The sequence below is a fragment of the Scyliorhinus torazame genome, chromosome 1 (assembly GCF_047496885.1).
Source record: "Scyliorhinus torazame isolate Kashiwa2021f chromosome 1, sScyTor2.1, whole genome shotgun sequence".
NCBI classification, from domain to species: Eukaryota; Metazoa; Chordata; class Chondrichthyes; order Carcharhiniformes; family Scyliorhinidae; genus Scyliorhinus; species Scyliorhinus torazame.
The window spans coordinates 25,800,533-25,816,906 of NC_092707.1; the positions used below are offsets into that span (position 1 = coordinate 25,800,533).

The following is a 16,374-nucleotide window of genomic DNA, read 5'->3' on the forward strand; positions in this document are numbered from 1 at the left end:
AACTGGGGTTGGCGTGGAGCAGTCGGACCTTTTCAACTAGTTTTATGGCTCCTCGCGTGCCTCCGGAGAAGAACAGGTCCCGGAGCCGTCAGCCAAGGTGGAAGCGAGACCCCGGAGGTAGACTTCCTGGGGAAGAGAAACAATCGCTCATGAGGGGTCTCATTTGTGGCCGTGCAGAGGAGTGACCTAATGGAGTGTAGGGCATCGGGTAGGACCTCCTGCCAGCGGGTGGTTGGGAGATTTCTCGACCGCAGGGCCAGAAGGACAGCCTTCCACACGGTCGCGTTCTCCCTCTCCACCTGCCCGTTTCCCCGTGGGTTATAGCTGGTCGTTCTGCTCGAGGCGATGCCTTTGCTGAGCAGATACTGACGCAGTTCATCGCTCATGAACGATGTACCCCGGTCGCTGTGGATATAAGCAGGGAAACCGAACAGGGTGAAGATGCTGTGCAGTGCCTTAGTCACCGTGGCTGAGGTCATGTCGGTGCAGGGAATGGCGAATGGGAAACGGGAGAACTCATCGATCACGGTGAGGAAATAGGCATAACGGTTGGTGGACGGGAGGGGCCCCTTGAAGTCCACGCTCAGTCGCTCAAAGGGACCCGAGGCCTTCACGAGCCGAACCTTGTCTGGCCGATAGAAGTGCGGTTTGCACTCCGCACAGACCTGGCAGGCCCTGACCATGGCCTTGACCTCCTTGGTTGAGTAAGGTAGGTTGCGGGACTTGATGAAATGGACGAGCCGGGTAACCCCCGGGTGGCAGAGGTCATTGTGGATGGCTTGCAGGCGGTCCTCCTGCGCGTTGGCGCATGTGCCGCGGGACAGGGCGTCTGGGGGCTCGTTGAGCTCCCCTGGACGATACTTGATATCGTACGAGTAGGTGGAGAGTTCGATCCTCCACCTCAAAATTTTATCGTTTTTTATTTTGCCCCGTTGCGTGTTATCGAACATATAGGCGACCGACCGTTGGTCGGTGACGAGGGTAAACCTCCTACCGGCGAGGTAGTGTCTCCAGCACCGCACAGCCTCCACAATGGCTTGTGCCTCCTTTTCGACTGCAGAGTGTCGAATCTCGGAGGCGGTGAGGGTTCGGGAGAAGAACGCTACTGGTCTGCCTCCTTGATTGAGGGTAGCAGCCAGGGCGATGTCTGATGAATCGCTCTCTACCTGGAAAGGGATGGTTTCGTCCACCGCGTGCATGGCGGCCTTGATGATGTCGGCCTTGATGCGGTTGAAGGCCAATTGAGCCTCAGCCGAGAGGGGTAAAGTGGTGGTCTTTAGGAGTGGGCGGGCTTTGTCCGCATACTTGGGGACCCACTGGGCGTAATAGGAGAAAAGCCCCAAGCACCGTTTGAGGGCCTTGAGGCTGTGGGGGAGAGGGAGTTCCTTAAGGGGGCGCATGCGGTCGGGGTCGGGACCTAGGACCCCGTCTTCCACGACATAGCCGAGGATGGCCAGCCGGGTGGTGTGGAAAACGCATTTGCCCTCGTTATAGGTCAGGTTAAGGGCTCGGGCGGTCTGGAGGAACTTTTTGAGGTTAGCGTCATGGTCCTGCTGATCATGGCCGCAGATGGTGACATTGTCCAAGTACGGGTATGTAGCCCGCAAACCGTACTGGTCCACCATTTGGTCCATCGCCCTTTGAAAGACGGAGACCCCATTTGTGACACCAAAGGGGACCCTGAGGAAGTGGAAGAGCCGGCCGGCTGCTTCGAAGGCAGTATAGAGGCGGTCTTTTGGTTGGATGGGGAGCTGGTGGTAGGCAGATTTGAGGTCGACCGTGGAAAAGACTCGGTATTGGGCGATCCGATTTACCATTTCCGCGATGCGGGGAAGGGGGTACGCATCAAGCTGCGTGAATCGGTTTATGGTCTGGCTATAATCCATGACCATCCGTTTCTTCTCCCCGGACCGGACTACCACCACTTGCGCTCTCCAAGGGCTGTTGCTAGCCTCGATGACCCCCTCTCCCAGTAAACGCGGGACCTCTGACTTGATAAAAGCCGTATCTTGGGCACTGTAGCGCCGGCTCCTGGTGGCGACGGGCTTACAGTCGGGAGTGAGGTTAGCGAATAGCGAGGGGGGTGCGACTTTCAGTGTCGCAAGGCAGCACACCGTGAGGGGGGGCAAGGGTCCGCCGAACTTCAGTGTCAGGCTTCGGTGGCTGCACTGGAAATCCAGTCCGAGCAGCAGGGGGGCACAGAGGTGAGGGAGGATATAAAATTTGAAACGGGTGTATTTGGCACCCTGGATCGAGAGATCCGCAATACAGTACCCCGTGATTTGTACCGAGTGGGACCCAGATGCGAGGGCTATGGTTTGGGATGTGGGATGGGTGCGTAGGGAGCAGATCCTTACCGTTTCAGGGCGGATAAAGCTCTCCGTGCTCCCGGAGTCGAAGAGGCATGCAGTGTCGTGCCCGTTGACCTGGACCTGCATCATGGAGTTCTGCAGGTGCTTTGGCCGAGTTTGATCGAGGGTGATCGCACCCAGTCGCGGGTAGTCGGAGTCGTAAAATGGCCACTGCCGTTGGTCGCACGTGTCGGGTCGAGAAGATGGCCGCCGACCAGATGGCCGCTCCCATGATTCGCACGAGGCTGATGACGCGTCAGAAGAGGACGTGTCGGGTCGGTGCACAGCAGCATTGCGAGGCCTGCGGGCCTGAGAGCCTGATTTTCGGGCCGGCTGTTCTTTGTTTTTCTGGCCCCTGGGTCTGGCCAGGCAAACCGTCGCAAAGTGCCCTTTCTTCCCGCAGTCGCTGCAGATCGCGGAGCGGGCTGGGCAGCGTGGGCGTGTGTGCTGGCCCTGCCCGCAGAAGTAGCAAGGTGTGCCCCCATGGTGAGCGGGTCGCCGCGTGGCGCAGGCCTGTAATACGGGCGAGTCTGAGGAAGTCCGGGGGGGCTGGCAGAGTCCGCGGGGTACGTACCCAAGTTATGTCGGGCCACCTCCAGCGAGGAGGCGAGCGTTAGCGTCTCCTGGAGGTCTTTTGCCCCGTTTTCGAGCAGTCGCTGCCGGATGTAGGTTGAGCGGATGCCGGACACGAAAGAATCTCTGATGTGCAGGTTCATATGGACTTCCCCTGTCACATCCTGATGGTCACAGTCCCTGGCCAGCGCGGTGAGTTTCTCAACAAACTCGTCGAGCGATTCCCCCGAGCGCTGCCGGCAGGTAGAGAGCAGATGCCGGGCGTGCACCTCATTGACGCGTTTGACAAACCGCTTGCGGAGCAACTCAATCGCTTCTTCATAAATTGTCGCCTTTTCGAGCGTGGCGGAGATTCTGTGACTCACCCGGGCGTGGAGTAGACGCAGCTTGCATGGCCCCAGGATGGGAGTCTCTGCGGAGTCCAGGTAGGCCTCGAAGCACCGCAGCCAGTATTTAAAAATTTCCTTTGCCTCCGGCGTTCGTGCTTCCAGATTGAGCTTCTCTGGTTTTAGGCCTGCGTCCATCCTGAATCTAGTTTAGCCTAATAAATTGAGGCACCCTCAATAATGATGCTTAGAGATTAAACGGTAAAGAAGGCTTTATTAGGCTAATAACTATGCTACAGATTTGGACGAGAGCTGACTGCTATACAGACCATGAGGCAGGCCTTTATGTATGGCTCCCAGATGGGCGGAACCAGAGGCGGAGTCCCCAGGGTTCCAAGCCTGGTCTTAAAGGGGACATCACCTTACATGATGATAAGGCAGTAACCGTTCATCACAAGTGGCCATAACATGAGCAGCAAAAACGATATAATCCACATTGCGGTCTCCTCTACGAAAAGTAGATTTGCTTTGTAATTGTCCGACTCCATGCCACCCTGACCTCTCTGTCCTTCACCTCCACACGGTTCCAAAGAAGCTCACTGGAAGCTGAAGGCACTGCACCTAATCTTTCAATTGGGCGTTTTGTAGTCTTCTGGACTCAACACTGAGTTCAACAATTTCAGTTCACAATGTCTGCTCCTTCTTCAAACAGAAGGCGCTGGTAATAATGCTGCTGTTGCCGTTTACAGCTCCAACCAACGTATCGTTAATTTCTTCACTCGCCCCGTAACCCTCCCTTTTTGTCTTGTCTGCTGTCATTTAGCCACTTCTGCCTTTCGAAATGAAATGAAAAAATGAAAAGCGCTTATTGTGACAAGTCGGCTTCAAATGAAGTTACTGTGAAAAGCCCCTAGTCGCCACATTCCGGCGCCTGTTCGGGGCCTTTCACCCGGTCACTGACCTCCTCCTTTATAATTTCCTCTCCCCCACCCCCATTTCCCTGTCTCATACTTGCACAAAATCCATTACATCGTTAACGATTCCATGTCTGATGAGAAGGCACTGACCTCAGAAGTTAATTCCGTTACCCTCTCCGCCGATGCCGTCTGACTGGCTGAATATTTTAAGGCTTTCCAATTAAAAAGGTAATTGTTTAAGCAATATTCATTTAAATCTAGCCATATATAGGGGCAACTTGAATTATCCAATTGAATTGCTAGGGCTGTTCAAATGGGGTAAATGAGCTGAATACAGGACATATGTTAGGTGGATTGGCCATGCTAAATTGCCCTTTGTGTCCAAAATTGTCCTTAGTGTTGGGTGGGGTTACTGGGTTATGGGGATCGGATAGCGGTGTGGGCTTGGGTAGGGTGCTCTTTCAAAGAGCCGGTGCAGACTCGATGGGCCGAATGGCCTCCTTCTGCACTGTAAATTCTATGATTCTATGATATGTGATGAGACACCAATCGATCTGAAATAGAATGAGAGTCATGATTTTCCACTTAAAAAATCAACAAGATTTAAGAGATTGGAGACATATGGGGTTCCCATGGCCAATAAAAATAACACAATATATTCATTACTTTGAAAACTGCTATTCATATGTAGCCTGATGGATATCTGTAAAATGAAGACAGCAGCAAAGCCTGATGGTTATGCTGCATGAGCAGCATAAACAGAGGGGATTCTGCAGTGAACAACAGGATGTACAGCCAGGGACTGAGCCGATTGGACAATGGCTGTTGCTATGCCTCAGACAGACAGTGATTGAACACAGACCCCTGTGTGTCGTGCTCCTGAGAAGAAATATGACCCCTGAGTGAGTCACGACTCTTTGAGTATTCGTGACCAGATAAGACATTGATTGATTAGTGCTGTCCTGGGTACGTGTCTGGAAGCATGAGCGAGATCTGTATAAAAAGGGGATACAAATAGACTTCTAACGTGACAACCTGCAGGAATAACCTTCGTGAGAAGATGTGCCCTGGGTCCGGGACACAGAGAACATACAGTGCAGAAGGAGGCCATTCGGCCCATCGAGTCTGCACTGACCACTTAAGCCCTCACTTCCACCCGATCGCCTTAACCCCTCCTAACCTTTTTGGTCACTAAGGGCAATTTATCATGGGCCAATCCACCTAACCAGCATGTCTTTGGACTGTGGGAGGAAACCGGAGCACCCGAAGGAAACCCACGCAGACACGGGGAGAACGTGCAGACTCCGCACAGACAGTGACCCAGTGGGGAATCGAACCTGGAACCCTGGCGATGTGAAGTCACAATGCTAGCCACTTGTGCTACCGTGCTGCCCACGTACAGAGATGACATTGGGATCCATCTAGAGGGAGTCTGATCAGCTCACCTCTTAACGGGTGGTATTTAGATCCAAGCCGTGAGTTTTGATACCTTTGTAGAACAGAGTTTAGATACTTTACTGTGTGTAACAGAGCTTTTGATACTTTCAGCAATGAAGTTTTGATTTAGTGTATCTTGTAGTGGTGATAAGCATTGGGATTTTTATATTGTGATCAATAAACAAGTAACTTGATTCAAAGTTAAAGGTGTTGTGTCTATCAGTCGACTGGAGCGAGGGTCCCGGTCAACACATGACTCATCAGAATTTGAGTGTTATGAATTATGGTGGTAGCCGCAAACTGCAGTCTGAAATATAAATAAAAATATTCAACCATCTGTCTGCCAAATTAACTTGCATTTATGTAGCACCTTTAATGTAGCACAATACTGAAGGCACTTCCATTGGGGTGTTGTGAAACAAAATCTTACGCTGAGACACGTAAGGAGATATTAGAAGACATGATCAAAGAGGTAGATTTTAAGAGATGATCCTTAAAGTAAGAGAGGGAAGTAGCAAGGCAGAGAGATTTGGGGCAGGAATCCCCCCCCACCAACCCCCAGTGGCGTGATTTGCAGCGGTGGAGGCATTTCATTGTTGGCGACTGGTGGAACCTTCCGGTCCTGCCCATGTCCACTGCATTTTACGTGGCATGCCCGTCCCGCCATCGGGAACCCGCCATGGCAGGGGGGAGGGGGGGTGCCTTCAGAGGGTCCGGAAGAAGGCCCAGAAAATCCCACCCTTAGAGAGGGAATTCCAGAGCTTAAAGCCAAAGGCACCGCTGGCTAAAATGGAGAAATCAAAATGGGGGTTGTGCGAGAGACCAAATTGAAGACAAACATCTTACTCCAATCCAAATGACAAGGAATAACCTGACGTTTTATTGCCGAGGATGCTAGTTTTTTAAAATCAATGTAGAACAGAATATCTGTCATTCATAATCTGTTATTAATTTTTTTTTAAATCAAAGCTTGCCATTTTTGTGTGTGAGCTGGGTCACTGTTTACTCCTATTTGATGCATTAAATTTTCCTTTGCCAATTGTTCACTACAGATAAGGAAATGGCTGTTCATGTGGTCACAGTCCTCTTCATCCCCATTATGCCAACAAATAATTAAGAGTTTCTTGAGGGCTTTTTGAATGCAATTATTCATGTGATAATTGTGTGTTTGGCATTACAAATCCCCGGTGATCGCAACTGGCAGTTACATCACAAAGTCACTTCGTTTGAAAGCCCAGCAACTTATATAGTCTTTCCTATTTTCTTCGTCAGGCCTTTGAATCTGAACTCGCAAGTGCAAAGTTAATATTCAACGTGACCTTTAAGCACTGAGTGCTTTCCTTTCTTGGAATATCTCATTTGTGGTTTGGTTGCTTTCTGTTCTTAGTCAGTAACCTACGCTGCGTCCCTCTGACAAACTTCTGCCAATACCATTCTTTAATCAGTTTCCAGTTTGCGGAGTACTGGATGCTCTATTTTAAAATTTGCCTCCCTCCTTCCTCGTGGAAAAGCATCTATTTTCCTCTGAGTAGGCTGGCTGACGTCAGTAACTCGTGTCCTGAGGAAGATACAGACGTACAGTGCCAGAGGTCCAGTTGACCTGTTCCAAGTTGACTCCATCTGAATTGTTCTCTTCCTCAAACCGCTGCTCAATTTTCCCGTAATTATATCACACTCAATTTGTTTCCATTGTCTCTTCGGCACCACACCTGAAAAATGACTTGTCCACAAACGTTGCCCTGTTGAGTGCTTCCATCATTTCTTTTTTTATTTGTGTGATGCGGACAAGGCCAGCATCCGTTGTCCATCCCTAATTGCCCTGGAGAATGTGGTGGCGAGCTGTCTTCTTAGCACAGTTGCTTCACAGCTCCAGGGTCCCAAGTTCGATTCCCGGCTTGGGTCACTGTCTGTGTGGAGTTTGCACTTTCTCCTCGTGTCTGCGTGGGTTTCCTCCGGGTGCTCCGGTTTCCACCCACAGTCCAAAGATGTGCAGGTTAGGTGGATTGGCCATGCTAAATTGCCCTCAGTGTCTAAAAAGGTTGGGTTGGGTGGGGTTACTGGGTTAAAGGGATGGGATGGAGGTGTGTGCTCTTTCCAAGGGCCAGTGCTGAATGGCCTCCTTCCGCACTGTAAATTCTATGATTCCATGATTCTAAACTCGATGTCATGATGGCTACCCTTCTCTGCAAGGCATCCAATGTCTGTATCTCACTGTCGCAATCAAGATGATGCTCTAGATGAGGTCATATTAGTGCCTTGTACAGACTCATTATTAACTCCAGGAATATGTACGTCACCCCTTTGACAGCACATCCCAACATTCAGGTAGTTTTTCTTATCGCTGTCACGCTCTATTCTTATCTCGGTGAATTAACCACCAACACTTTTAGATTCATCACCTGTGTTGTGTCTTGCAGGCTCATCTGTATTACCATCATTCATTTTTGGATTGGATTGAATTGGATTGGATTTGATTATTGTCACGTGTACCGAGGTACAGTGAAAAGTGTTTTTCTGCGAGCAGCTCAACAGATCATTAAATACATGGGAAGAAAAGGGAAGAAAAGAAAATACATAATAGGGCAACACAACATATACAATGTAACTACATAAGCACTGGCATCGGGTGAAGCATACAGGGTGTAGTGTTAATGAAGTCAGTCCATAAGAGGGTCATTTAGGAGTCTGGTGACAGTGGGGAGGAAACTGTTTTTGAGTCTGTTTGTGCGTGTTCTCAGACTTCTGTATCTCCTGCCCGATGGAAGAAGTTGGAAGAGTGAGTAAGCCGGGTGGGAGGGATCTTTGATTATGTTGCCCGCTTTCCCCAGGCAGCGGGAGGTGTAGATGGAGTCAATGGATGGGAGGCAGGTTCGTGTGATGGACTGGGCGGCGTTCACGACTCTCTGAAGTTTCTTGCAGTCCTGGGCCGAGCAGTTATCCTTATTTTCATTATCACGCATTCTTTGACCTTAAATGTTCTTTGTCACTCATCAGTCCTCCTTTTCAACCTATCTCGATCCTCATTAATTTGATTTGCCTCTTCCCAACCATCCATTTTAATGCAATCCCCAAGTAAACATATTTGCTTCTATCCTCCAAATTATTTCCTTAAAGTTCAAAGAAATAAAAACAAAGATGCATTTATTCAGTGCCACAGAATGCTCCTAATCATTTTTCAGCCAATGAAGTACTTTTGTAGTATAGTCACTTGTTCTTTTTAAAATTAATTTGCCGAATATGGGCGTCGCTGGCTAGGCCAGCATTTATTACCCATCCCTAATTGCCCTTCAGAAGGTTATGGTGAGTTGCCTTCTTGAACTGTTGCAGTCCATGTGGTGTAGATACAACCACAGTGCTTTTAGGGAGCGACAGCGGAGGAACAGCTATATATTTCCAAGTCAGGATGGTGAGTGGCTTGGAAAGGAACTTCCAGGTATTGGTGTTCCCATGTACCTGCTGTCCTTGTCCTTCTAGATGGCAATGGTCATGGGTTTGGAAGGTGCTGTCTACAGAGCCTTGGTAAATTCCTGCAGTGCACCTTGTAGATGATACACACTGCTGCTACTGTGTATTGATGTGGGGGAAGTGAATGTTTGTTGAAGGAGTGGCACTACAAAATTATGAGGGGCATAGACAGAGTGGATAGTCAGAGACTTTTTCCCAGGGTAGAGGGGTCAATTACTAGGGGGCATAGGTTTAAGGTGCGAGAGGCAAGGTTTAGAGGAGATGTACGAGGCAAGTTTTTGTTGTACTTTTCTTTGTTCTTAGTTCTTTGAGTGCCAATCACGTGTGCTTTGTCCTAATGGTGTCAAGTTTCTTGAGTGTTGTTAGAGTTGCACTCGTCCAGGCAGGGGAGTGTATTCCATCACATTCCTGATTGTGCCTTGTAGATAGGGGGCAGGCATTGGGGAGTCAGGAGGTGAGTTACTCGTCACAGGATTCCTAGCCTCTTACCTACTCTTGCAGCCACAGAATTTATATGACTAGTCCAGTTATGTTTCTGGTCAATGATAAATGCTATGATGTTGATAGTGGGGCATTCAATGATGAAATGCTATTGAATGTCAAGGGGCAATGGTTAGATTCTCACTTGTTGGAGACGGTCATTGCCTGGCACTTTTGTGGTGTAAATGTTACTTGCCATTTATCAGCCCAAGATAGATATTGAATAGGTCTTGTTGCATTTGGACATAGACTGTTTCTTCTGAGGAATCGCAAATGGTGTTAAATATTGTGCAATCATCAACGAACACATCCTCACTTTTAATCTTAAGATGGAAAGAAGATCATTGATGAAGAAGCTGAAGATGGTTTGGCCTAGGACACTACCCTGAAGAGGAAATACAGAAGGATGTAGAAATGTAGGAAAAAGGGGATAGTTTCAATTTATCACCAGACGTGAAACTGGCCTTGTAGATGAGATGTCCATTAAATAAATCATCTAATATCCCTTTGCATTGTCTGTGGTTTCTGTAATGCATGCCCAATTTTGCCAGTTTTACATTCTGGTGGTAAGTTGAAAATGACCTCTGATTTGGATTTTGTTTATTGTCATGTGTACCGAGGTACAGTGAAAAGTATTTTTCTGCGAGCAGCTCAACAGGTCATTAAGTACATGGAAATAAAAGAAAATACATAATGGGGCAACGCAACGTTTTGTGGCTAACGGTTCTGGAGTTGCCCTAATGCCCTCTTTTAAAAGGATGTTTTGGGCACTCAAATAATTCCCCAAGGACATCACAGGAATGTGACCAAGTCTTCCACCCACTGCTTTAAGAATCTTGCATGTAGTCCTTCCAAATTGGCAGCAGCTCTCATGCTTAAGTTAGAGGACATAGCAAATATTCAAATTCACATTTAACTGGACAAATTGAAGTGAAGAGATGCTGCGCCTATCTTCCTCAGCAAAACAGTGATCTGAAATTTATATTTCCTTCATAACGTCCTCTGTCCACACTGGAAATTCAATTGATGTGCCAATCATCTCCCCAATGAAGACAGAAATTAATTTGTTTAGTAAGTCTGCTTTTCCTTGGTTGCATGACATCATGTCACTTCATAGATCATAGAATTTACAGTGCAGAAGGAGGCCATTTGGTCCATCAAGTCTGCACCAGCCCTTGGAAAGAGCACCCTACTTAAGCACACACCTCCACCCCATCCCCGTAACCCACTAATCCCACCTAACCTTTTGGAAACTAAGGGGCAATTTGGGGTGGTCAACCCACCTAACCTGCACATTTTTGGACTGAGAGGAAACCAGAGCACCTGGAGGAAACCCAAGCAGACAAGGGGAGAAAATGCAAACTCAACACAGACCTGAGGCCAGAATTGAACCTGGGACCCTGGAACTGTGAGGCAGCAATGCTAACAACTGTGACACCATGCTGTCCCTCCACTGTGCCACCCCTGGGATCTTTTCATGACCCCAATATTTTTTCACATGTTAACTTTGAAAAATGTCTTCTAGAATTGATTGATGTTTCCTTTAATATTCCAATTCCAATTCTATTCCTGTACCTGGTGGTGCGCTAAGGCAGACTTTTATCCATTTCGGGAGCTCGCAATTCCCAGAACAGGTCTCTAGTCTGTTATAATCTTTTATTATTGTCACAAATAGGCTTACAATAACACTGCAATGAAGTTACTGTGAAAATCCCCTAGTCACAACATTACGCCTCCTGATCGGGTAAACTGAGGGGGAATTCAGAATGTCCAATTCACCGAACAGCGCATCTTTCGGGACTTGTAGGAGGAAACTGGAGAACCCGGAGGAAACCCGCACAGACATGGGGTGAGCGTGCAGACTCCGCACAGACAGTGACCCAAGCCGTGAATCGAACCTGGGACCCTAGCGCTATGAAGCAACAGTGTTAACCACTGTGCTACCATGTCGCCCTGTATCCATTCCCATAGCTAGTAATTTGCAGAACATGTCGCTAGTCTGTCATTAGAGCTTATAGCAAAGAGTGGTGCCACTCCACATCAAGCGTGATACACCTTCCTTGGTCATGAAGTCCTGGGGTGGAACCCGGGCCCCAGCTTCTGGCTCAGAGGCAGGAAACGCTACCCACTGCACCACAAGACCTCCTACTTCCTTTAATATACCCTAATCTATTTTTAAAAAATCTTTCCTTCTCAAATTCTTAGCTCCTTTGCCCTATTTTTATATTCGTCCTGGTCCTGTATTTTCATACGTTATGAAATGTCTCTTTTTTTTTGTCTTCATTATGTCTAGGGAAAACAACACAGGAGCATCCTACAATCTGGTACCATATTATACAATGTATCATGGCATCTATATACCACCACAGGTCACCCAAGTCTTCAATTTAAATATATATATATACACTTTTCTGTGTCGCTTCAATTGTATTTTTGGCCTTTATAGACACAGTAAAGAAATAAATAACACATTGTGACGTTATTGCCCCTTTGTGAGGAGAATCAAGAACCTGAGTTTAAAAGCAGCAGCAGGAAATTGCAGTCCTCCAGATCTAAAGGCTGCCTCTGTACAAATGGAGTCATGTTGTGGCAAGTGTAATAATGATTCCCTTTTGGGGGAGTGGGGTTAATCAGCATTTTACACTCATAGTTTACTTATGACACATACCACCTTATTCAATACATGTAAATTGAAATGTTTTCCTTATCCTCGCAGTTCAAGTAGTAGAGTTCCTTCACAATCAACACTGGTGCCAGCATTCCGGGCTGCCTGTGGGAGGGGTGGACACACTCATGAAGCATCTTTGGCCTTCCATGGGACTCATATTCTACAAGATGTCAAGCAGTGGTAAAATAGCTCCCCCAAAGGTTTACTGGGCAACTGCAGAGCCTTGTAGCCCACTGGACCATTCAGACCCAGAAGATAGCCAATCAGTCTGCAATCCCCTTCACTAACCCGAAGGTAGATGAAATCATCCGCATGGTTTCCCCACTGCTGATGATTATTCAGTAATTCTTACCTCCATGTATAGGGATCAGGCGGAGGGCTGGTTTGGCAGGGCACCTGATACAATAGTCTGGCCCTGCTCGCCAGTAAGCGATACCACTTGAGCAGGGCACTTGGGGGCTACTCGGATTGTAACCCTCCCACACACACACACACACACACACACAGCCAGCCACAAACATGTGAGGTGGGGAGAAGGAGGGTCGGAATACAACATCGAATAATCACCTCGCTTTCTCACGGTGCAGATCAGGGACCGGCTCCTTTGAGCAGCTTGAGTTACTGTCACATAAGCCAGAGTGGCATCGCTGCGGGATATTCATTCGCAAATTAACACCACAAGAACAGGGTGAGTCTTGACTCTCGTCTCCTCTCACATTTCCGGCTGCTACTGTGTCACTTGAATCACGCTCTGTACCCCCCACCCACCCCACCCCCTGCTCTGCAGCGATGTATTATCAAACCCAATGTCAATGCGTGGCACAGGATGCCCAGAACAGCTTACAAAAAAAAAACTGGGCGAGTCTGCCACAACATTGTTGTCCTGTGTCGCCAACATGCACTTCGAGCCCAGAGCCCGGAGCTGTCCAGCACGGCGGTGCTGAAACCCACTCCGCCTACTCAATTCGTGTCTGTTCACTTTGCCCCGCGGTGTTAAACACCACCAAACTCCCAATCATCGGCCGACCGGTTCTCAGTTTCATCAGAGAAATGGGCATTTTAGAACCAGGTTCATTTTCTTTTTCGTGTGAACGTCTTTTCAAAACAGAGGAATTCACTGGGTCCAAAGCCCCTTTGACTGTTGTCAGAATGGCAAATCTTTGAATAGGAAGCATCAGTTTTTTCTCGTTAGTGTAGCACCGCAGAGGGTACCGGCTGTGGCTGCTACAGCGTCTAGCGCTCTAGCCACAACACACACACACAAAGTGCAGACAATGATTGCAGGCTCAAGCAGGAGAATTTAAATTCTGACTTTACACCGGGCTTGAGAGGTTCAAATGGTGTCAGATGCAAACTTCATCACCCTTTGCCATAAATTAGACGGAGGAGGCAAACTGGGCGTTACACCGTTTTCTTACACATTTCGTAGGGCAATGGGGCAGAAGAGGGAAGTAAGAGTAAAGTTGGTCAAGGGCTCAAGCGTTTGACGAGCAGAGTACCAAACTTTGTACTCACATACCACCCACAAATATCTCCCGACACTGTAACCCTCTCACAACTACCTGGACAGAATTAGTCAACACAGACACCCACATTGTCCGCAAACAGCCAAACAAACCTACTCTTGAGAGGGGGCTTGGCAAATGACGATATGCCCATTGACTAAAGTGGGGTTGAGGGCCCCCTCCCCATCCAGAACATAGAATGGAGCATAAAATATGAGGACAGGGGACTATTCATGGAATGTGCTGAGGACATTTGGGGGAGTTGTTCCTTCCCGCCAAATCACCTTAGTCCAAACACAAATGCCAGATCCACACCGATTCATAGATGCATTGTGAATATTCTGGACCCATTTAAAGCGTTCAGACGGATCACAATTCTGTTCCTACGGTGCCAGGGTTTCATTCAGACTGCAAGCCCCCGGATAAATAAACAGCCCGCTTGCTTATTTGTAAACGGGATAATTAAGTGGGAAAGATGCGCTTTCCTGACAAGGCTGGCGCCGTTTTCGCAACTGAAGCTCTCAGAGGGAGTTCCAGATTGTTGAAAGATGCCGAGGGAGGGAAGTCGGGAATACCATTGGGGGAGAGAGAGAGAGAGAGAGTAGGATCTGTGCGGGGGCGGCTGGCTCTTTGTCTCTTTTCTTTCTTTCTTTTTAAGTGAAATCTAGCAACCTCAAGAAAGATGAGAGGGAACAGAGAGAGTGAGAAGCGAGGGGGGGGGGGGGGGGAGAGAGAGAGAGGGGGGGGGGGTGGAGAGAGTGTGGGCGGGGGAGCTAAAGCAAGACAAGGAAGATATAAGATAATTGAGTCCGGGTACAAACGATGGCAACAGAAAATAGGTAGAAGTGTGGAATGAAGTGAAATGAACTGGAAACATCAAGCACGGAGCGGGGTGGGATAGAATAACAACCCTCATATATCCAGAGAGACACACCGAGGGCAGATACACAGGAGAAGGGGATCGTTCCCTCCCAATGGGGAGGGAGGGGGGCGGGGGGAGGTAAGAAAGTAGATGGAAAGATTTCGAGTAATAGGTGAGAAACTGCAGACATGTCTTACCTTGAGCCTGGGCTTTGATTCCGATCAACAAGAAGCCGTGAAGCAGCCACAGAATACTGGAGTTCCCCAGTCCAAAAGGCAGCATTCTCGATTCTTTATTTCCAATGGGTTCCTTGTTTTGTGTCATGGACAGAGGAACCTTCCTTTCTCTGATAGTCTCTCGCACAATAACAGGAGCGATCTCCTTCTCTCACCTCTACCTCTTTCTCCCTCTCTCGCTCTCTCTCCCACCCCGCACTTCTTACTCAGAACCTGGGCGGCACCCCATATTTAGGAGCGAGTGTTTCAGCAAGCCCAAATCTAAGCTACTTTTCGCATTCTGAATCGATTCTATGCGTCACGGTTTTTTTTTGGTTGTCAGCGAGAAATTGGGCAGATGGGAGGCTGGCTGGTGGGGGCTAAGCTGAGTGTCTCTCTCTCTCCACTGCTCCCAGTCCGTCAGCCGCTTCCCAGCTCATCCCAAACCCTCACTGCCTCAAGTCTGTCTTTGGCTAATTGCAAACGTGCGCTTCACGTAAATGGGGGGAGGTTTGCTGGCGGGTTCGGACAGGGGACATTTGTTGTCCCACGTCTAACATCTCCTTATATCCTAACAAGCTTTCCAGCTAGAGTTGTAGAAACAAGGGACTGGGATGTGCAATTAGCCAACCTGCTGGCGTTACTTTTCAAAGGGAGCAGTTGAGAGTGTCGAGTGCATCATTTGCAGTCACTGAAACAGAATCAAATCAAACTGCAATGTACATATTGCAACCCTTCCACAAAGAGAGACCGGAGGGTCCATTCCCCCATTCCCCCCACCCTCATTCCTTTGTAAACACTCCATGCAGTGGTCAAAAGCATTCAAACCTGTCAGCTGCATGTGATATATGGATATCTTTATTACCCCCCACTCCAAACATAGCTAAATCGTTTGATTTGAAGAAGGTTGACCCCTTTCAGTATATCTCTCACAATTAAAATTGGCTTTGGAATGATGGCAATTGGCAGATTTAGGATGACAACCAGCCTTGCTTTTGTACGATAGATGTCATTGTATTTGATAACAACCCTTCATTCTCTATAGTTTCGTCAAATGTCTACTTAGAATGTGGAGCTAAGCATATTTGAAGCATCAAAGACCTTAGGTTGGAGCCAATTAGCAGACATAATGATTGTATTCTACTTTTATTGCCGCACAAGTTTTTTTTTAGAAGTGCATTCTCCACAATATTCCCCTCCTCTCCTAACTCATGCTAGGCCGGAGTTCCAGCGGTACTTGCTACTCTCCATCGTGTCCCTCCAATCAACTAACTCACCTCAGGTCAAGAATCGACCTGGCCCAGGGGACAACAATATTTCGATTCCATATCCATAACAGCTGGCTCAGAAACTGTTGCAAGTTTGTTCTGCACTTGTGCTGGGCTTCTGGTAATATTGGAAGCCACAGAGGAAAGAGTAAGGACCTTTCAACGGCATTTCAAATTCCATCCGGTTCAGAGGATGGATTTCCCCCAGGGGTTACAGCACCTGGACGTGGTAGATTCCACACACCCCATCCCCATTTTATCTTATTCGCCAGCCAGGACAATTACTTTCCTCTTCTCTTGCCCGCAG

The 16,374-nt window shown here is 48.2% G+C and overlaps 1 protein-coding gene across 1 annotated transcript in view; it reads right to left on the bottom strand.

Moving 5' to 3' along the window:
- LOC140391644 (seizure 6-like protein) overlaps positions 1 to 15,378 on the bottom strand; it is a 522,156-nt gene extending 506,778 nt beyond the window's left edge. The window contains exon 1 of the mRNA XM_072476384.1: positions 14,782 to 15,378. Coding sequence (XP_072332485.1) covers positions 14,782 to 14,908 — 127 coding nt within the window. The 5' untranslated portion in view covers positions 14,909 to 15,378. The remainder of the gene's footprint in view (positions 1 to 14,781) is intronic.
- Between the last annotated feature and the right edge of the window lie 996 nt (positions 15,379 to 16,374).